At 38.6% G+C, this 22,979-nt stretch overlaps 1 protein-coding gene across 2 annotated transcripts in view; it reads right to left on the minus strand.

Annotated features, from left to right (window-relative positions):
• Positions 1-22,979, minus strand: part of SNX24 (sorting nexin 24) — a 156,721-nt gene that overhangs the window by 79,459 nt on the left and 54,283 nt on the right. Inside the window, exon 2 of one of the 2 annotated variants that reach the window (XM_055302549.1) lies at positions 12,396-12,506. The exons of the other annotated variant lie outside the window; for it this stretch is intronic. Within the exon in view, the coding sequence (XP_055158524.1) occupies positions 12,396-12,506 (111 nt within the window). The remainder of the gene's footprint in view (positions 1-12,395; positions 12,507-22,979) is intronic. 2 annotated transcript variants of the gene reach the window in all.

Below are 22,979 nucleotides of genomic sequence, written 5' to 3' on the forward strand. Positions count from 1 at the left end.
ATATGTATACAGAAGTTGTTTTACTTTCTTACACAACTGGAGCCACATTACATATTCTACTACTTCATTTCATCTACTAATTTTCTTACCTTGTTTTATTTATTTAGTACATGTTGAACATCCTTCCTTAGCACATTTTCAAATGCCTAATTCTTTCATAGCTACCTAGTACTTCTATGTATAATTGTTACCATACTTTTATTAGGACCCTAAGGTAGATATCAAGTCACTGTACTATTTTTGTACGCATATATATATACATGTATGTTTATATAGTATATGTATGTATATACATATGTTTATATAACTGACCCATGAACAACACAAGGGTTATGGACATCCACCCATACACACACAATAAAAAAAACATCTATAATTTTTTATTCCCAAAAACCTAACTACCAATAGCCTACTGTTGACTGGAAGCCTTCCTGATAACATAAACAGTTGATTAATGCTATTTTGTATGTTATATGCATTATATACTGTATTCTTACAATAAAGTCATCTAGAGAAAAGAACACATAAAAAAATCATAAAGAACAAATATGCTTACAGTACTATACTGTATTTATTGAAAAAATCCACATATAAGTGGACCTACACAGTTTAAACCCATACTGTTCAATGGCCAACTGTATGTTTTTGTATTTTATTTATAAGTAGATGTCTACATAATCCTTGTTTCTGTGCATGTACCTACATAAATATGTATACACAGGATAAACTACCAAAACTTTTGCCAAATTTACACCCCTATCTCAAATCTACAAAGTTACACACCTGCTAACAGGATATGGAATGTATGCCTATCCTAAACTGCATTGGCTATTAGTCACTTTGGCAAGCTGGTGAGTAAAATGAGAATTAACTGGATGTATTTTAACCAGTGCATATAGTGGCATAAGTTTTCATTTCAACTATTTCACATAAAATCACACAGAAGCCCCACCTCCCTGTCTAGCCCTCTAATCTTGTCCTCATAGATTTCCAGTAACCCCTCTGTATAAAGCAAGGACGGCTTCCTATAACTAAAAAAACACATTAAGGCTTCCATTTAGGTTTGCTTAAAAAAAAACCAAAACACCACAAATTATATTATTCATGTGATTAAATTCTAGCCACAGTCCTGGGAACATTATTAAGTCATTAGAATTTAAGTTGAAAAGAAAAATAGATATGTTAAAGACAAGATTTCCATTCCTAAGTGTGGTTTTGATTACATGTTAGGATCATTTTTTTTCCTTTATGATAGTATCTCTGCAATTAAACTGGAAGTCCATGATAAAATATTTCAAAATTTGGGTTTACACCCAATTTTCCAGGAATGTATTCTTAAGAAATAAAATAAACTTAAGCTAAAGAAGGACTTAACCCATATTCCTCTTGACTTCAGAAGCTTGTATTTTACAAAGTTATTCACTTTCAATTCAAAGCAGAAACAGTTTTTCCTCTAACAGGCCAAAAATATCTAATAAATAATTTAAATGTCTTCCAAGTGTAGATGAGAATTCTATATACAAATAAAGCTGAATATCCAGTGTTCCAAGTGGTTTAGGTCACAAAGTTATTATGCTGAGAACATGAGATACACACAAAGGATAACTACCAGCTTCAAATATGGGTTTTCTTATATACGTTTTAATAGTTGCTCAACATGCCCCAAATATTAACACTAGGCTTGGCTTGGAATCAACTCTGGGCTTGAAATATTCTCTTTCTTGAGTATGAATACAAGAAAGAAAAAATAAAATTTAAAAGGTTATTATTTCACTTAAATATTATTTCACTTAAATATTATTTCATTTATTTAACTTATAAAAAGTTATACCTCTAAAAAAGCCACTTATTGTGTGCCCGTTGGAGATCAGGCTTTTATCAGGTATGAATTCACATGATGGTTTTTTAAGGAGGGAAACATGGTAAGAAATTCTCCAATTATAAATTACTATGATATTCAATGACTAGGTACACAGTTCAATAAAACTAGTGTAAAAATTTAATTTGTTCTTATTCTGAGCCTTAAATCATATTTTCTCTAATCCAAGATGCTACACTGACAAACTGAGATATTATTAATTTTATTATATTTGGCTGTAGAGAAACTGCTAATACCTTTCTTCATGCCTTAGAATTAGAAAACATGTAAATATCATAAATTTTAAAATATTTTTAAGAAAAAGACTGTTTCGAACTAGGGGTGGTGGAAGGGGAGGAGGGCGGGGGGTGGGGGTGAATGGGTGATGGGCACTGAGGGGGACACTTGACGGGATGAGCACTGGGTGTTATTCTGTATGTTGGTAAATTGAACACCAATAAAAATTAATTTATTAAAAAAAAAGAAAAAAAAAAGACTGTTTCATATAAACCACTACTTAAGGAAAAAGAACAGTTCTATACGTACTTGCCATTATAGACTAGCTCTTTAAGAGTCGGGCATGAATAAAAATATGTTTTTTTAAAATGATGCTTCTTTGCAAAGAAAATTCATGACACCTAAAGGACTCCCCAAAATAAGAAAAATCTTTGATGAAAGAACAAAAAATAATAAGAGAAACAAAATTAGAGTAAGGGCAAATATCAAAGACAAAAGAAATCTAAGTTTCCTAAGCTAGGAAAATCAAAAGTGTTTACCAAATTAGAGGGAAAAATAAAACATCTACCTATTCTGGAATCTTTTTTTCATTACAATAATGAAAAAAAAAACAACCATTGGCAAAATACAGATGAAAAAAGCAGCAACAGAGATGAGGATGATTCCAAACTTTTTCTCTGCCACACTAAATGCCTCTCCTACAAAATGGAACAGTATCTGCAAAGTTTTATTAGAGTATTATTTCATAATCATCCAAATCATTACACACATGTGAAGGCAAAAAAAAAAAGCCATCTCAGCTGTGGGTAAATTCAGAAAACAAAGATTCCACATGGACTTTTTTTTTTTTTTTAAGATTTTAATTTATTTATTTGAGAGTGCATGCATGTGCACTCACGCATGTGGGCAGGGAGAGGAGCCAAGTAGAGGGAGAATCTTTGAGCAGACTCCCTGTTGAGCAGGGAGCCAGACAGGAGGCTAGATCCCAGGACTCTGGTATCATCTGAGCTGAAAACCAACAGTTGGCTTCTTAACCAACTGAGCCACCCAGGCACCCCAACTCCCCATATACTTCTTACAAAAAACCACTGAAGATATAGAAATGAATTGCAACTAAGAACTCAAAAACATATAAAAGTAGTATTTTATATTTGTATATACTTATTTTATATATTTATGCTTGTATAGTTTCAAATATATTTAATATATTTTAAATGTATAATTTACATTTGATGTATAAAATATATAACATACAATAAATATATGTAAATAAATATATACAAAGAATATATCAAAAAATCTATTAAAAGTCATATACAAGGCCAGCCATTGTTTTTGTCATCATCAAAGACTATGATGCTGGGACACAGTAAATACAGACAAGGGCAACATTATCAAGTGGCTGCTATCATGCAGAGACTGAGAACACCTCCAGCAGGAAGCATGGAGGGGTTTCATGGTCACATGGACACAGCTTCCTCACAGGCTACTCTGTTGCTCACTTCTACAAAAAAGGGGTGTGTGGTTGAACTTATTTGGTCACAGACAAATAAAAGTCTCCAGAAATCCATAGAAAACCTGGTTCAAAAATTTAGCTTCATATGCCTCAAAGTGTGATAGTAAATGATCTTTAACACAGAATTTCACATCCAGGCAAATTTTCCACTAAAAGAGGTAAAGTGCTCTTTTCAAATATGCAGGAGTATTTTATGCAGTATGTAGACTCTGATAAAATTTTCCTTGAAGTTACCTCTTAAAAATGAATTTTAAAGGAGAGGCCAAAAAACTCGTCCTAACCTAGGAAGAAAATGTTGAGAAAAATCCTAAAATGGCAGATTTGTAGCCTAAAAAATATTCAAACTAGAGTAAGACGCCAGAGGGTTCCAAGAAACATGCCAAAGAAAACTGGTACAAGTAATATCAATTATAGATAATAAGCTTTTAGTAATAGTGTCAAGACATTTGCCTTTCTCTGTGAAGGAAAAAAAAAAGCTGCTTAAAAATTCCAAGAAAACCAAACAAACAAAATGGATACAACTCCAAATATAATTCTAGTACACAATTTCAAATATAAAGCAAAATAAATGTAACAAGATTTGGTGCAGTCCAGAGAAGAGTGGCCATTTGAGATAATGCTCGGAAGAGTCTCCAATAAGCAGCAGAGATTTCTTTTTTTTTTTAATAAATTTATTTTTTATTGGTGTTCAACTTGCCAACATATAGAATAACACCCAGTGCTCATCCCTCAGGGCCCGTCACCCAGTTACCCCCACCCCGCCCACCTCCCTTTCCACCACCCCTAGTTCGTTTCCCAGAGTTAGGAGTCTCTCATGTTCTGTCTCCCTTTCTGATATTTCCCACTCATTTTTTCTCCTTTCCCCTTTATTCCTTTTCACTATTTTTTATATACCCCAAATGAATGAGACCATATAATGTTTGTCCTTCTCCGAATGACTTACTTCACTCAGCATAATACCCTCCAGTTCCATCCACGTCGAAGCAAATGGTGGGTATTTGTCGTTTCTAATGGCTGAGTAATATTCCATTGTATACATAAACCACATCTTCTTTATCCAGTCATTTTTTGATGGGCACCGAGGCTCCTTCCACAGTTTGGCTACTGTGGACATTGAGCAGCAGAGATTTCATAATTTATAGAAACATGTCATTCTCCAAGCTCAAACACTTGATTTCACAGTGAAAGTATACATAAGTATATGTACACACACACACACATAATTATATTATTGACAATACCAACTATTGTACTCAGAGTTTAGAATCAATCTATACAGCATGAAAAAAATTCTTTTTACAGAACAGACTGTAAACATTTCTTGTCAGTATAAAAAGCAATGGCATAACTAGCAGAAAACAGGAGGCGAATGAAGAAGGAAAGCAAATGGGGTACAAACTGTTTTCATCTTCTATAACTAGTAGTCAAAGGATACTGCTAAAAATTGGTGTGGAAAGTGGTTCAAGTTACAATGTAATAAAGTCATGATGCTCATATTTAATGATGAAATTGAAATCATCTACATAATAGGAACTGAGTATGAGAGAGGGAGATAATAACTGCGGTGGGTAAACTCTAAGTTTCTATTTCAGAGTGGAAGGGACACTAAAGGTTTTCCAAGATTGAGCCATCAAAAACCAGAACTTTAGATATACTAGGGTCTGTGTGCTTAAAATAAATGAGTAATTTTTCAACTAACTTATGGTTCTGGAAGGTATTAGACACATTTTTTTTTCCTTTCACATGTTTATGTAGTATTGGAAATTTTCCCCTGTGTTAATGTATATACTTTCAGATATTCTAATAATGACATAGTCTGCTAAATATTTTAGTTTTAATCTCTCCAGTTAAAAAGGGAAGATTTTTCTTGAGTTTAATGATATTCATAGAACTATAGGCTTTCAGTCCAAACCCTAGTACTAATTTTAGCTGCAGCTCTCTAACTATTTGATTATGAAGGCTTTATTTTTCTTTTTCTCTTAAGCTGTATCTATCTATATGATACAAATCCAATCAATTCAGGGTGAGGGGGGAAATGCACTCAAATACATCTGGTCATACATGTTGACTGGTTAACAGTTTTTCATTAGTTTCAATGTAACTATCATTAGTTTCAATATAACTTTGACTTAAGGCTTTCTGTAAAAAGTGAATACTGCTGGTTCTTGGCTTACCTGAACTGTTGTGACAATACATCAAATATTATGTTAATTCAGCAATCTGAAAGACAGATGCTTTATGAGTTCCATTATTCTGTTTTATATCCTGCTTTGAAAAGAATGAAAAGAGATAAATTTCATCTGCACTACTTACTAACTTGGGCAAATCTCTAAATATCTTGGAGCCATAGTATCTCCATTAATAAAAAGAGAATGATAAAATGATGTCACACTGTATTAGTTTGTTGCATAATAAATGTCTTGGTGCCTTATAAGATGCTTTGAAATGGAACAATTAATTGCTAATTGCTAACTATGAAGTGGGTAACAAAGTATCCAGCAGGGATCACAGCATGGTCTTCATGTGGACTTGAGGACAGTCTTCCTCACAGGTTGCTTGAGGAAGAGATTTGTAGTTTAAATAGCTTGTCATATACATAAGAATACAAGAATCTATCATTCTTCTATCAAATTACTTATCTATAAATTGCATCTCTTTATCACAAGCTCATGACTCCTACAAAAAGAAGCAACTCTTCCACCTGCCTCCAAAATCCTCCACGATCTGCCCCAAGCCATCAACCCATCTTGTTTTCCCACAGCTCTCCTGGGGCCAATTCCTTCTTAAATCCTCCCTAATCTAGGCACCAACTACAGAGAATGTGCTCACCCACCATAGTGCTTCTGCTCACAAGTGAGCCTTTCCAGGCCAAGGAGTCACATCCTAGCCTTCATTCAGCCTCCATTCCAGAGCCTTCTGGGTCTTGAGGCATCACTGTCTTCCATACACTCCCTTTAAACAGATCATCTAAAATGCACACTTGTGTTTTTTAAAGTGCAGTCATATTCTTAAAATTTCAGGAAATGTATTCCTTTTTTTAAAAAGATTATTTATTTATTTGTTCATGAGAGACACAGAGAGAGGTAGGGGTATAGGCAGAGGGGGAAGCAGGCTCCCCATGGGGAGCCCAGTATGGGACTTGATCCCAGGACCCCGTGATCACGCCCCGAGACTAAGGCAGATGCTCAATCACTGAGCCACCCAGGTATCCCAGCAAATGTATTCCTACTGACTATTTCATATTATATGTATTATATGCCCCAAATAAACTGGACTTTTTTTAGAAGAAAATAATTACTGAGAAGAACCCACAACATTATTGTGAAAAAGCATTTATAATATGCACTAACTGAAAAAGCAGGAGAAAATGTTTTACCCATACAAAGCTGCAGACTATAAAATATGCATAAAAGATGACAAAAGACATCAGTCAAATGGATGCCTGAGTCGTAGAGTTACAAATTATTCTAATTTTCCCTATAATCTAATTTTTTCATTAGAACACACATACATTATTCTTATAATTAAAGAAAAATTTAATCTAAATTTAACCTAATTCTGTCTTCTAAAGTTCTACTGGAATAAATGTAATAAATGACAATTACTCATTTTTTAACACAAACATTAAGTTCATACAAAATTCATTTATGTAATTCCTTTTTATTGCACATCTTCTATATGCCAAGCACTTTGCTATGCTCTGCATTAATAACAGTAGCAGTAGCTAAGATCTTTTTTTAAATGTTGCTGTTTTATTTATTTTTACTTTCAGTAGGCTCTATGCCCAATGTGGGGCTTGAACTCATGACCCTAGGATTAAGAGTTGCATGCTCTACCAACTGAGCCAGCCAGGTGCTCTTAACATTTTTGAGTGCTTTTCACGCACCATGCAGTGTTCAAGGCACTTCGATTTATTAACTGGCTTAACCTACACAAGACCCTATGAGGTAGGTACTGTTATTATTCCTACTTGAAATGTGAAGAAATCAAGCCATACGGAGGCCCCTCACTTAGACACAGAACTAGGAACAGATTTATAAACTCAGTCTGGTTCCATAGCCCACAATCAATTAACCATAGAAACAGTGGTGAGCAAACCCACCACCCTGGCCTCTAGGGTACCTACACAATAGAAAGAGAGAAAGAAATTAAAGAGTCGTCAAAACAATATATAATTCTGACATCTGGTGCAAACTATAAAGCTATCTGAGCTGTACTCAATATAAAATGCTTATTTTAAAAAATTTCTCTATGTGTCTTAATTAAGGGAAAATAGGATTTACTCTTGGGAATCCGGGAAGCTTTCCTTCAAGAGTTGATGTTTCTGAACAGACCTACAGTAAAGGCAGGCAAAGGGGAAGGGCAGGCACTGGGTAGCCCAAGTGCAAAGGGCCTGAAGCAGCAGGTGACAGGAGGGAGGAGCCGAGCGAAATACAGCCCACCTGGAAGGAAGCACTTCTGTAAGAGGCTGGAGAGTGGATTACCAGTGAGCTCCATTCAATGGCTCAACAAAGATAATTACCTAGCACATGCCAGGCTCAGTTCTAGTCCCTGGAGACAGGACAGTGAAGGATACTAAGATCCCTAACAAAGCTTACTTACATTGGAATGGAAGGAAGACTCAGACAATCACACGAGCAAAGCACATTAGCTGGTAAGTGCTACAGAGGAAAATAAATCCAGGTAATGAGGACAGAGAGGGCCTGGATAAGAGCGGGTATGGCTGCTATATGGGGTGGTGAGGCAAAGTCTTTCTGATAAAGTTTTATCTGAGCAGAGACCTTGTGTTAGTTTTCTTTTCCTCCTATACAAACACAATGCTCCATTTCTTTTCTCACAGTTGTTTAAGTGAGGAGTCCAGTGTGCTTGGCTGGCTTTTGTGGTTCAATCTCAAGGGGGCTAAAATCAAGGTACAGGTGGGGCTGTGTTCCCTTTGAGGGTTCACTGGGAGGAAAGGTTTCCATTTCCTTGTGGTTGTTAAGACTATGGTCCTCGTTTCCTTGCTGGCTATAGAACTGTTGTCCCTATTTCCTTGTGCTTATAGCATTGTGGTCCCCATTTCTTTGCAGTTGTAGAAGGGTGGCCCCCATTTCCTGGCTGTCAGCTGGGAACACAGCTCCAGCTTCTAGAAGCTGCCTGCATTCTTTGGCTCATGGCCCCCTTTCTCCATCTTCAAAGCAAGCAACGGCACTCTTTCCCAGGTCACACTTCTCTGATCTGCTTTTCTGTTTCCTCTTCCACCTTTAAGGACTCACATGATGATGTTGGGCTCAGCTAGATCATCCAAAATAGTCTCTATGACTAAAGGTCCTTAACGTGAACCACATCCATGATGTCCCTTCTGCATGGAAGGTGACAGATTCACAGGTCTAGGAACTAGGATGTGGACGTTTCTGGAGGTCCATTATTCATTCCCTTACCCATAGGCCTGAAGGAAGTGAGAATATTTGGGGGTGACAGAGGAGGGGTCCATGCAAATGCCTGACATGTTTGTGTGCCTGCAGCGATCAGGAGGGAGGAGATTTAAAGAGGTCTGAGCAGTGGTACAGACAGGTGAGTGAAAGCAGAAACAACAGAACAGACTGCTAACTCAAAGCAGAGTCTGTTTATAAAACGAGGAATCAAATAAAATGGTGAAGTTTGGGGCCTGGGGACCTGACGGATGGTAGTGCCATCCTGAACTGTGAAGACCTGGTGTCAACCAGTCTATGGCAGCAAACAGGAGCTCAGCACTGGCCATGTTAAGTTGGAGATGCGTTTGAGACACCAAGTGAAGATGTGAAGCAAAAATGAATTTATAGCCTGGGTCTTAGTCAGAGATACAGATTTGGAAGTCATCAGAGTGTGAATGTAATTTAAAGCCAGAAGACTGGATCTGATCATGTAGGAAGAGCTGTTTATTTAGAGGTGTTGAGATCATAATAGGGTTTATGGTTTTACCATTTCAGCAATGAGAGGTCTTGGCTGTACTGTGAAAGACTTCCTTTTCCAAATTAAACCTTTCTAACTCCTCTATCTGTCCTTCAGATGATCTGGTGTTCAGGTCCTGCACTACTCACCACTTTTTTGGATAAAACACAATTTGGCATTGTTTCTTCTAAAATGTTGAATCCGGGATGTAAGGAAATATAGGCATTCCCAATTAATCACTGGATTGCATCTCCAAAGTCCACAGTTGAAGTAGTATAATACTCAGCAGGGATTTTCTCATAGAATAAGTATAAAAGGGGGATCCCTGGGTGGCGCAGTGGTTTGGCGCCTGCCTTTGGCCCAGGGCGCGATCCTGGAGACCCGGGATCGAATCCCACGTCGGGCTCCCGGTGCATGGAGACTGCTTATCCCTCAGCCTGTGTCTCTGCCTCCCTCTCTCTCTCTCTCTCTGAGGAAAAAAAAAAAAGAATAAGTATAAAAGATTCCAACCCAAGCACTTGGGTGGCTCAGTTGGTAAGCCTTTGAGTTCAGGTCAGGTCATGATCCCAGGGTCCTGGCTTCAGGTCCCCATATCTGGCTTCCTGCTCAGTGGGGAGTCTGCTTCTCCCTCTCCTTCTGCCCTTCCCCCTAGCTCATGCTCTCTTGCTCTCTCTCAAATGAAGAGATATTAAAAAAAAGATTCCAATCCATTAAAAAAAAACCCTATTTAGCCCATAATCTGCATAAATTATAATACTAACATTGTTAGTATGACACACTATGCACATTTCTTAAAAAAAATATTCTCACCAAAAAACTATGCAATTCAAAAGATCAAAACTTTAAAGTATTCTCTACAGATATACATATACACATGTACATATACATATATAGATAATTTTTTTAAAAAGATTTTATTTATTTATTCATGAGAGACACAGAGAGAGAGGCAGAGACACAGGCAGAGGAAGAAGCAGGCGCCATGCAGGGAGCCCGACATGGAACTCAATCCTGGGTCTCCAGGATCACACTTTGGGCTGAAGGCATCGCTAAACCACTGAGCCACCTGGGCTGCCCTAGATAATTTTTTTTTTTAACCAAAAAAGGTATAAGAAGTAAGCCTGAGTAGCTGAGAATTACTGGTCTCATTCATGATGAGTCAGGCTCCCTATTTCTATAGGCACCAAGAAAATGAGATCCAAGATTCTCCTGTGTTCTCTCAAAACTGAATGTATTTATTAGACCCCAGAATGGGAAGGCTGCTTGGCCACAGGGAATCTGCGATATGCGTGTCAGCTTCAAAGCTCTGCTGCTTGGCTTTGAAACACAGACAGAGAGCAGATGGAGAGGGACAAGCTCTATGCCCATGAAAGAACACAGACCATTTTGTCAACTCTACAACTGAAGATCCTAAAAAGATATCCTGTTGTCTTTTTGAGGGTAAAGAAACTTCTTCTGTTCTGCTGACAGGTGTTAAGAGAGGATATATCCACATTTTTTAACACCCGCCTACAAGAACAAAGTAAGCTCTTAAAAATTGTAGAACTCTTAGCCTTCTTTCGAGGCTCAGAATTTCAATTCTTCCTATGAAAAAATACTTAAGTCTTTTACTGACTGGATATAACCCGGGTTTAAAACTGTCAACTTGAGCTGCCTGCGTGGCTCAGTCAGTTAAGTATCTGCCTTTGGTTCATGTCATGATCTCGAGGTCTTGGGGTTGAGCCTCCCATCACCTGCTCCTCCCTCTCCCCTCACCCTCTCCTTTGCTATCTCTCTCCTTCAAATAAATAAAATCTTTTAAAAAACAGTTGCACTGTAAAGACAGTGATGATGATGTTATTTCTTTATCCAAATATTTATTGAGGAGTTAGTGGGTGCTAAGCCACTAACTTTAAATTTCAAGGTGTTTGAAATCTACCAGAGAAGTAAAATGACAAAGAGCTCTGTCCTCAGGAAACATATGTTCCAGCAGGGGAGACCGATAACAATAGATATAAAACGATAGCTAAATTAGAGTGTTTCAGAAAGTCATTATCTGGTCTGGGGGTAGAGCCAAGAAAAAGCACTGGAAGTGCTGCAGGAAAGTTGCAATGCTGAATAAAATGATCAGAATTGGCATCTCTGAAAAGATGGAAATCCAGATTCTGAAGTTGTATCATATCACTTAACTTGGTAGTAGCTTTATTGTTTAATTTTTCTTTTTAATTTCTTGTTTTCTTAAAGTTAACCTACTTTTTAAAATGCACTGGCACGTGAAGGTTTAAAAACTAAGTCTGCGTAATGAAAAAGGTACAACCAAATTTCTGTTATTTCACCAATCACCATCTTTTCTAAATCTACAGAACCCACACCAGTGCCAAAGACACTCGGGGAAAAGTTTGGAGCCTAATGAGGCTGGGCCTTGGCATGTAACAGCATGTTCATTCTTCATGTAGAATCAGCATTTCCAAATCCATATATAAGGAGCTGCTAAAGAGGAGGGGGAGGCCATTCCAAGAGCTTCTCATATTGATTTCTTTTACCCCAAACAAAGAGATTCTTCTAGGTACAGGATATATCATAATCACTTAATTTGTCTGAGTCCTTTAAAGAAGGAACAATGAATTGAAGAAAAGGTGTTGACTTGCAAAAAAATAATCATTTTGCAGATTTTTTATTGTTGGAATGGGTCATTTTCCCTTAGTAATATGACATATGTGGTCTCTACAGAGAAACTGAAAATGCTTAACCCTTAATTCCTGCTGTTCCCAAGTGCCTGAGCTAAACCTAATGAAGCCTACATCTTAAAGACTCTTACCCTGCTCCAAAGAGTAGCAAGGATAAAGCTTTTCTGCAAGCCTTACCTCTCCAAGGTTTACTGTATTAGACACTCACCCTGAAATCACCCAGGTCACCTAGACATGAGTAGTTTCTCTCTCTCTCCACAGTATTTCCATATGCACAGAGCCAGTGCAACTCAATTGTGAACCTCCTGCCAGGCATTTCCTACAGGGCACAACACAAAGGTTTAAAGGCAACTTTTGGATGAAGCCCCTTCCTGGACAAACAAACAAAAAAAAAAAAAAGAAAAGAAAAGAAAAAGAAAAAAATTGGTGCACAAGATAGGAAACTAATACCTCCAATCATGATTAGTACACCAGTCTCATTCAGGAAGGCAAATATTCACTTGCTACAAACCAAATATTCACTAAGTGTCCACTACTCCTGACCATGGCTCTGCTAGGGTTACCTTATTACAGACTAAAACTCATGACAGCAGTGGAATCTGGGCACATGAAAACCTTTAGAGACAGGTGAGCTGTCAGAGATAAATAGTACACCTAACTTAAATATTCCTAACAACAGGAAAGAAGAGTTATCTTAGTTTCATTATGTAACCTTTCATGGGTTATACTGCAAAAGTAAACTAACCTGAAAAGACACATGTGAAGAATGGGAAGAGAATAAAAAATGCATAAGGAAGATTATTTCTCAACAAGTATATGAACATATACAGATATGAATAATTTGCTCAACAAAGCAGCACCAAACTGAAACTGGAATATGGCTTTTAAAAGTGAAAAAGTAAGGGGCACCTGGCTGGTGCAGTGGATAGAGTATGTGACTCTTGATCTTGAGGTCATGAGTTTTAAACTCCTTACTGGGTGTAAACGTTACTTTAAAAAATAATAAAAATAAAAATAAGAGTGAAAAAGTAGGTTTATAGTTATAAACAACTGTCAACAACCTAGCATTTAGAAGGATGATAAACGACAGCACATTCATATCATGTTTCAGATGTATTAACACAAAAGGGTATTATTAACTGTCAAAATTTTTTAAATATAAGCACAGACTACACAAAGAATACACTGTTTTTGTTAAATTTTATTTAAATTCAATTAATTAACATATAGTGTATTATTCTTTTCATGAGTTCAGTGATTCATCAGTTGCATATAAATTAGTACACTGTTGTGCATTTAAACGAGTACATGATCAGGGCACCTGGCTGGCTTAGTCAGAGGAGCATGCGACTCTCTCTCAGGGTCGTGAGTTCAAGCCCCACACTGGGTGTGAGGATTACTTAAATAAATACGTACTTTAAAAAAATAAGTAAATACATGATCATAAGAGCATATGTACATATATACCAAAAAAAGAAAAAAAGGTGGAATAAATACCCAAATGTTTTAGAGGAAGAGATATTTTTTTCTTCTTCACTTTTCCAGGGTTTTTTCTACCAATTTTTCCTCATTGAAGCTGTGTATCTCACAGCATTCTCTAAAATTTTGAGTGAAAATGTTCAAAAGGGGGGTGCCTGGGTGGCTCAGTCAGTTGAGTGTCAGCCTTTGGCTCAGGTCATGATCCTATGGTTTTGGGATGGAGCCCCACATCAGTCTCTCTGCTCAGCAGAGACCCTGCTTCTCCCTCTCCCTCTGCCTGCAGCCTCCCCCCCCACCCCTGCTTGTGCTCTGTCAAATAAATAAAATATTTAAAAGAGAGAAATAAGAAAATGTTCAAAATAAAAAAAAAGTTATAAATCAGATACTTTGGGTTCCAAGTCCCTCTTTGACATGTACTAGCTATACAGACAGGAAAATAATTTCTCAGCTGAATCCTGTTCATCAGCTAGGACATGTTAATATTTTACATACATGTTAATATTATACATAATATAACACCTGTGTATCACTCTGTGACATGTGTTTTTCTCCAAGTCTGCTCTAAGGAAGAGACTGCCATGTGCACATTTCTGTGCCATGCTTTACACACTGCTGAGGGCAAACAAATGTTAACTCCTTTGCAACCAACCACGCATGCTTATCTCACTGTTCAAAATCATGGTCTTCAGGATCTGAAGTGAAATTTCTTCCACTACTTCTCCCTTACCAAACAGCAAATTCAGTTCTCAAAACAGACAACTCTGCTCCTTCCTTACCACTTTCTCTACCTTGTGTGCAGTTTCTGGCTTTGAAATCAGAGGGCTCTATGAAATGTAAGCTCCAGGTTGACCTGGGTCAGAATGTGGTTTTCAAAAAAGACTACACTGCATGCCTTCTGGTCGTTTCTCATGCCTTCTTATCTCTCCGGCTACCTTCCCCCCCCCCCCCCCCCCCGAATGCTCACCCATTTCTCTTCCTTGGCCTGGAAGCACATGCTATGGTCTGTATGTGACTATTTACCTGAATTCTCTAATTTCTAGATGTTTCCTCTTACTGGGACATGTCTCACTGCCACAGGTTGTGAGCAAACAAACACGTGCACTCATTCACAGGAAGGGATGGTTGATGCCCAAAAGTCTGCAATCAAAAGGATTCACCTAGGATATCCATGATAGCATGACACATCACATCAATCCCTTTTAGAAGCATTTTTCTAAAGCTGTAATAACCTTATGCCTCCATAGTGTAAGGGCTCACTGACCTGATGCCTCTGAACTGTGTGGCCAGTCTGGTGCCAGAAGGGGAGCTGGATCATCAGAGATTACTGGGACTGTGTCCTGGTTTCTGCTGAAAAACACACTGTCCACCTGACAGCTTAAGAAGAGGTACCAATTTTGTTTTGCTTTTTTTAGTTATTAACGTTGCTGTATCTCAGTTTTAATTATTTTCCTGATATCGAAACAACTCTGAGTTAATATCCTGTTGGGATCTCCTCAATATGCTTTCTCAAATACAATAAAACTAAAATAACTAGGGGCACCTGGGTGGCTTAGTGGTTGAGCATCTGCCTTTGGCTCAGGTCGCAATCCCGGGGTCCTGGGATCGAGTCTCACATCGGGCTCCATGCAAGGAGCCCGCTTTTCCCTCTGCCTGTGTCTCTGCCTCTCTCTCTCTGTCTCTCACAAATAAATAAAAATCTAAAAAAAAAACCTAATAACTAAAAATAACTAGTTTTTCTGGCCATGAAGTACAAACACTATACCAAGCACCACTGAAGCAAGCCACATGAAGCCCTTCCACCATTTTTCTGTCTGGGTTTCTTTCTGATTAATACATAGGAGCCTCAAGTGAGTTTTGTACTGTTTCTAATTTGAAAGTGTTCTCACTTCATTAACACAATTCTTCATTTTTTACTTCTTTGTTAGCACCAACAAGAAATTCCAGGCTTTAAAAGATTCAAATGACTTGTATCTAAATCAGACCTGGATTCTGTGCTTGCAACATGCCGATTTACATGAGATCTCCTGGAGTTTCTCTGCTTCCATAAAATGCGGATGCCACTGCCCATCAGGCCCAGGTTTGCCTCTTTGCACAAACAGTCCAAAACAGTTTTCCTGATCTGTTTCAACTTGAAGTGTTGTCAATATATGGATTGTCTTGCTTTCTAATTCAGTGAAAAATCTAGTTTTCCATTAGTCTCTGCCTTTCTAATTTTCGATACAGCTTTACTAAATGTAATTATTACAGGCAGATTCAAGAAAGCAATTACTGAGCTACTGGTTTGTATCTCTGAAGTCTTAATAAGTGGCAAAAAGTTGTAACTGCACCCAGAGTATGAAAAAATTTTTCTACAGACTAAACATACACACCTTTGAATTTGTATGTATGTGGAAAGACATATTTAAAATAGTATATAAAGTGTGCTCTCTTAAAATGCAAGTCTTAATCCTCATTTAAACTTTATTCAAAGGCAGTGCTGTAAGTTCTAAAGAGGAGGAAGTGACATTTTAGAAATGTCTTTCGGTTCTTTCTCCAGGACTCTGTGACTTTGGTAAACCACTTAATTTCCTGGATTTCCTTTTTCCTTCCATCTGTAAATATGTGAGAATGTTAATAGATGGCCAGCAAGTACTTTTTCAGCTCTAAGGGCTAAGAAATATTTATTAAATTCCTAATATCTGCTAAGTTCAGTAATACGCACAAAACTGAACTGCCAAAGCTTAAAATTTAGTTAAGAAGAAATATATAATTAACTTAAACCAATACACAATAGTGCTATCCCAATGATATAAACCAAATTATCTTTCTAAAATGTCTTCAGCAAGCGCTGTACATATAAATGGGGATACAACTTCTTTGGGAGTCATCCAAATTACAGACTTTGGCGTTTCACTTATTGGCAAATAGGGGAGCATTCACTGTGTGATCAGTTAACACTGGTCTTGGGCAAACAACAGATTCTGTGAATGGAACCACCATCCCCAAGCCAAATGCCTCTGAGACATTGAACAACCATGTACCAATCAGTTCATCATCTGTATCTCGGTATAGTGATATTATTTAATAACTGATGAGGCACAAAAAAGCAGGTGAATGTCATCATTTTTGCAGATAAAAAGACCAAGGATCAGAAAAATAAATGATTTTTCTAAAACCTTATAACCATTCAGTGGTCTGTCCTCTATAATAGGATCATGGGCAGCAGTTTTGCAAAATTAATTAGTGAATGAAGCCATAGGAACCCCTATCCTGGTGACTTTTTCACTCTCTGGAAAAAATTTCATTGCTCTTAACATTCTGGTTGGTCCGCCGGGACACCTGCACCCCGATGTTTATAGCAGCAATGTCCACAATAGCCAAACTGTGGAAGGAGCCTCGGTGTCCATCGAAAGATGAATGGATAAAGAAGATGTGGTCTATGTATACAATGGAATATTACTCAGCCATTAGAAACGACAAATACCCACCATTTGCTTCAACGTGGATGGAACTGGAGGGTATTATGCTGAGTGAAGTAAGTCAGTCAGAGAAGGACAGACATTATATGGTCTCCCTCATTCATTTGGGGAATATAAAAAATAGTGACAGGGAATAAAGGGGAAAGGAGAAAAAATGAGTGGGAAATGTCAGAGGGGGAGACAGAACATGAGAGACTCCTAACTCTGGGAAACGAACTAGGGGTGGGGGAAAAGGAGGGGGCGGGGGGTGGGGGTGACTGGGTGATGGGCCCTGAGGGGGGCACTTGATGGGATGAGCACTGGGTGTTATTCTATATGTTGGCAAGTTGAACACCAATAAACAATAAATTTACAAAAAAAAAACCATTCTGGTTTGTCTGCACCATTGAAAATAGTGCTAATTATTTACCTTGAATGCCATAAAGCTACAGCAACAATTCTAACTCTTAAGATTAATTTAGATGATATGCAAATAACTTACCTTCATGATTTTTAGAATCTATGCTAATAGATTTTGGAGAGTCCTTACATCAAGGACTAAAAAGTGGTGATGAGCATTATTACTACCACCATTATCTGGAAACTTAAAACCACTTTTCAGTGGTTTCTTCAAATCCACCTTCACGAAGGTCAGTCAAGCAAGTGTGAAGGCAAGGGAAAAAAACTAAAAACAGAAACAAGCAAGCAAACAACATGCTTCTTCCTTTAATTCTATAATGAAGTTGAAAACCTGTATGCCAGGTCCATATTGAATCACCCTTCTAAAGGTGTACTGTGCTCGGCTTGGATGCCACATCTTCAGAATGTAATTGTCACATGAGATAGTCTTTTCCATGGAGAAGGCACTGCAAGACCAGAGTCTATCCCTATGGCATTTGAGGAGCAAGGAGAGATGTTTACCCCAGGGGACCAGTCTGTAAGTATTTGTAGAGCAAATGAAAAGGGATTGCGGTGAAGTTTTGTCGATCCCAATAACAAAATTAAGGCCAGCTAGTAAATTTTCTGCACAGTCTAGAGCTGAGAAAAAGAATCATGACTTAGAGTTTGCCATGCAAGCATAACGAGCCCACAGCCCAAATCACCCACCAGATAAGGCTGAACTGACAGTTTCCAGGCAGCTTATGTAAGGAGGGATTACAATTCAACTGGGTTTCTGGCCAGAGATTGTATTTTGGGAAAACAGACGACATGCCACTGTTAAGTAAACAGCCTCTTTCTTTAAAGTGAGTCAATCAGGGCAGGGGTGTCATTAAGCCATAGAAATAGCTAACACAGAGTCTGAGATGGATAAAGTCAAGGCCCCAGATCTACTATTCAAAACAAAAGTATTTTACAAGGAAGCACTGAGATTGCGACTCAGAGTAAAAGCTCCTAAAACACAAAAGCATGAACAATTATAAACACGAAATCTGAAATTGTCACTATAAAGAATTAAGAGAAACTGGGTAAACATTGAACCTCTAGCCTTAAAACACAAAGAGGGCAAAGCAGGGCTCTGGTGTAGGTTCTGAATGAACCTACAAATGGGTACAAGGAATGCCCTAGAAGGAACCGACCCCACTGAGGAGCTGGAAACAGAACACAGAGATCCAGGTCTCCCTGGAAATAATGTGAGGTGCACATTTCCCTCAGGCAATCAGCATGAACAAGTCACAAGAGTGGACACAGCCTACTAATAAATAAAAACCAGAGAGTGGAAAGGGCTGTGATTTTTGTCTTGATTCTGGTATTAAGTAGCCCTGGATAGGAGATGACTCATTTGCTCTCATTTCTGGCTCCAATTTATAAATTCAGTAAAAATGTAAGGATCACCTTTGTGTGTAAACATGTGCTAAGTGCTGGGGACACAGTGAACTAAGAGCACAATGCACAGTCTGACAGGGGCTCCGAGGGCAAGGCCAGACCACCAAGGGAGTATTCAACAGGACAGCCATAGGCTCTCTGCAAAAGCCACAAAGACCAGAGACCTAAAGGGGAGCTGAGGATGTGGAGAAGGTTCGTTTAAGAAAAGTAGCAGATGCACTTGACAAGCAGGGAAGGCGAACTGGGAAGGTGACAATGCAGTTCAGGGGGGAGGAAGGACACTGAGCCTCTTGAGCCACACTGAGGATGGAATGGCCTTTACCACTGACCACTCAATGCCTGAACACTGGACCTGTCTCCATGACATGTGTACAACAATCCTTCTGACTGCAGAATAACGGATTCTAAAAAGTTCAGAGTGGATGGGGGAACATGGAGTACGAAGGGGTTGATGCCTTCTCCAACATTCCACATCAAAATATTTGTTTTTTGTAATGTTTTCATGTAAGCACTTTATAATTACACTACAGCAACTTAAAAATGGACTCACTCATACAGTTTATTTTTAAAAAAGATTTTATTTATTTATTCATGAGAGACAGAGACAGAGATAGAGGCAGAGAGAGAAGCAGGCTCCAAGCAGGGAGCCCTATGTGGGACTCGATCCCAGGACTCCAGGATCAGGCTCTGAGCCAAAGGCAGGTGCTTTAACTGATGAGCCACCCAGGCATCCCTCATACAAGTTTAAAACAGCCTTTAAAAGTTTGAAAAGAAACTAGATACTAGGGGCACCTGGGTGGCTCAGTGGGTTGACTATCTGCCCTCAGCTCAGATCATGATCCCAGGGTCCTGGGATCAAACCCTGCAACAGGTTCCCTGCTCAGCTAGGAAGTCCGCTTCTAAAAAAAAAAAAAAAAAAAAAAAAAAAAAAAGGAAGTCCGCTTCTCTCTCTCCCGCTTTGCCCCTTCCCCATGCAGCTCATGCTCTCTCTCTCTCTCAAAAAAAAAAAAAAAAAAAGCCTTCTCATCAAAGGCTTTTTTTCACTCATCCATGTAAGACCAAGAGAAGGCTGTTCTGCAGCTTATAAGAACAGAGCAACCGCTCTAGGTCTCTCTAGGTCTGTGGGCACAGTCTGTGAGGGGGGAGGGAACTGGGTAGGATCCTCTACCTCACCCAACATGTGTGGAGCCCCCTCCAGGGCAATGAAGGTAATGCAACTCAGCAGTGTGCAGGTGTCTGCAAATGAAACAAATCAAGAAAAAGTACGATGGGGGAGTGTGGACAAGTGAAGGGAAAAGCAAAAGGTGCTATAAAGGTTGTCCTCAGAAGAAAGGTGAAGGCAGAAAGCATCTACAGCTCTATCAGTGCTGGAATGGAGTGAAGTCATGGAGCCCCCTTAGGTAAAATGGAAGTAATGAATATAGCAATACCAGAATCACCAGTGAGGCAATCCCACTGAGAGAGAACTGTCAACGGCGAGAAGGTGAACTATCTGAGATGTCCTACAAAGGATATTGTGAGGGAGAATGATGAAGTTCCCAGAATAACTCTACAGTCTCACCATATGGTAATAGGGATCTACATGGAGATGGGGCATAATCTACAATCCCCAGGTTAGAGTTCCTCAGGAAAAGGCAATGTATCCTATTACTGACTGGGATTATATGTGGAAATGGTCTACTTTGGGTTCCAGTCAAAACTATGTAATTATGAGGCTGGTAACAGGACCTTGATGTGTAAGAAGGAAGTACCAACCAAGGGCCTGGTTCCTACCCAGTGTACCACTGGAAGAAGGTGACATCAGTATTGCTGATACAGTATTGTTGATGTCATTGCTGGTGACATCAGTATTGCTGATAGATTCAGTAAATATATCTGTAGCCTATTCACGCATCATAGAAAGTGTCTTGAACACCAAGAAGGATCTTTAGGCCAGTCTTAGGAAAGGGGATGAGTGGGGAACAGACTGAATATAACCAAAGCAGTTTCTCATGTATCTGTGAACAGCCATTCCTCCCACTTCCACTGAAATCTGACTGAAGAGTGAGATGGTCAGGACTCCCCACTCTTTCTCCAACCGCACTAGAGTCACCCCTACCTAAAGTCCTTCACTCTTCCTCTCTCTCTCTCACTCACTCATCAAAGCCTGTCTGCCCCCAGGCTGGACAGTGGGGATGGCTCTGATGTCAAACCTCTCCCCATATTCTTATAATCTTGGTCTTAGAATTAAGAGGAAAAGAATCTCAAAAGTCAAAATGAAAATAAATGAGGAGAAATGAAGTGGACACGAACAGAGCAGCCTGGCCTGCAGCCTAGAAGGGAAAAGTCTCAAAACACGGAGACTCAAGGCAGAGTATATCAAATCCTGAACATCACAATGGCAGGATTAATGTACTAAGGCAACTTTGTTCTACTGGATTTTTTCAGTTAAGTTTCCCATTGTCAAAGTAAAACTTATCTCTGGTGATTTTCTTAAGTTCCTAATCTTCTGCCTTTACAGCTGTTACTCCTAATAGTAAAGTGATGGTTCACTATTTATAGAATAAAGTGCTATCTCTCAGTCTTGAACCTGCAAGCTCTCAATTCACTCTGGCCTCAATGCTGCATTCCTCATCAGGGAAAAGCATGCCCTGGAAAGAAGTATTCCATTAGGTAGTTTGCAAAAGATAACCACACCAATGTAATCTTGTCATTACTACAGGGTCTGCCTCTGAAAGTAAGTCATTTCTTTGGCAAGTGCAGTTGACCTTGGAATAACACGGGTTCGATCTGCCACATACACCTACAGGTGGATTTTTTTCACTTGAGTACAATAAACGTATTTTCTCTTCCCTATGATTTTCTTTAAAATCTTTTCTCTAGCTTACTTTATTGTAATAATACAGTATATAATATATATATATATCATACAAAATATGTGTTAGTTGACTATGTTGTGGGTAAGGCTTCTGGTCAACAAGGGCTGTTAGCAGTTTTGTGGAATCAAAGTTACACGTGGATTTTCAGATGTGGGAGGGAACCCTAACCCCTGTGTTGCTCATGAGTCAACTCTATTTATTAAATACTTTTGTGGGCCAGGCTCTGACCTGGAACAGAGTGGGTAGCAAAAGAGACATGGTCTCTCCACCATGGAATTCAGAGACAAGAAAGAGATGAACCCATTGTAAGCACAAGATTATGGCCGAAATTGAAGCTAGAAGGAAGTGAAGATGGTGCCAAAGTCATCTTAACAGGGAAACCAGCCTGGTGGGACAGTGAAGGACACCCAGAGATTTCACACTGTATTCTAACTCGTGAGGGCAGACAGGAACTAAGGCAACGTCCTCACAGCAAGCACACATGCTCATGTGGTTTACAGCTCTCTCCACTCTGATACTCATGCCACACTTATCTTTGGATACCAAAGACTTGGGTTCAAATCCCACCTTTCCTACTTATTGGCCATGTGTCCTACAGTAAGTCATTTAAACTCATGGGGCATCAGTTTTTTTCGTCTGTTAAACAGAGATATTTTCTCTGTAGGAATTCAAATAAGATAGTAAAGTACACAGTATACTGTCTAACATATAGTAAGCGTTCCACAAATAATAGGTATTACTTTCATCACCTAAGAGTCCCTGAATTTTAGTCAATTATATTAACATCATTGAAAATAGTATTTAATGGAATGCTAATATACCCAAATGCGTTTTTCTAGCTTTGATAATGAAGAATCTATCCAGAGTACTCTGGAGTGTCCTTTGTTAATACAGTAATGATTGCATTTCTTTTTGAGTATTTAAGAAAATTTTCAATGTGAAACAACTGAATGTCTTAATAATTCAGTATTTCTAACAGGTAATACATTCATTTGATTTTAAAAGTTAATAAAAAAGATATGAAAAGATGAACAGTGAAGTCTCCCTTGAAACCCAGATCACTGTCTGACCAAGTCACACTCGTCACTCTGCCTTTGGGTGCCCACCGGTAACAGCCCCTTCAGCCTGGCTAGGTGCATGTCTGAATTGAATCACTCTTATGTGCTTCCCTCCTATACAAAAGGCGCACTTTAC

The sequence above is a fragment of the Nyctereutes procyonoides genome, unplaced genomic scaffold (assembly GCF_905146905.1).
Source record: "Nyctereutes procyonoides isolate TBG_1078 unplaced genomic scaffold, NYPRO_anot_genome, whole genome shotgun sequence".
In the NCBI taxonomy this organism is placed as follows: Eukaryota; Metazoa; Chordata; class Mammalia; order Carnivora; family Canidae; genus Nyctereutes; species Nyctereutes procyonoides.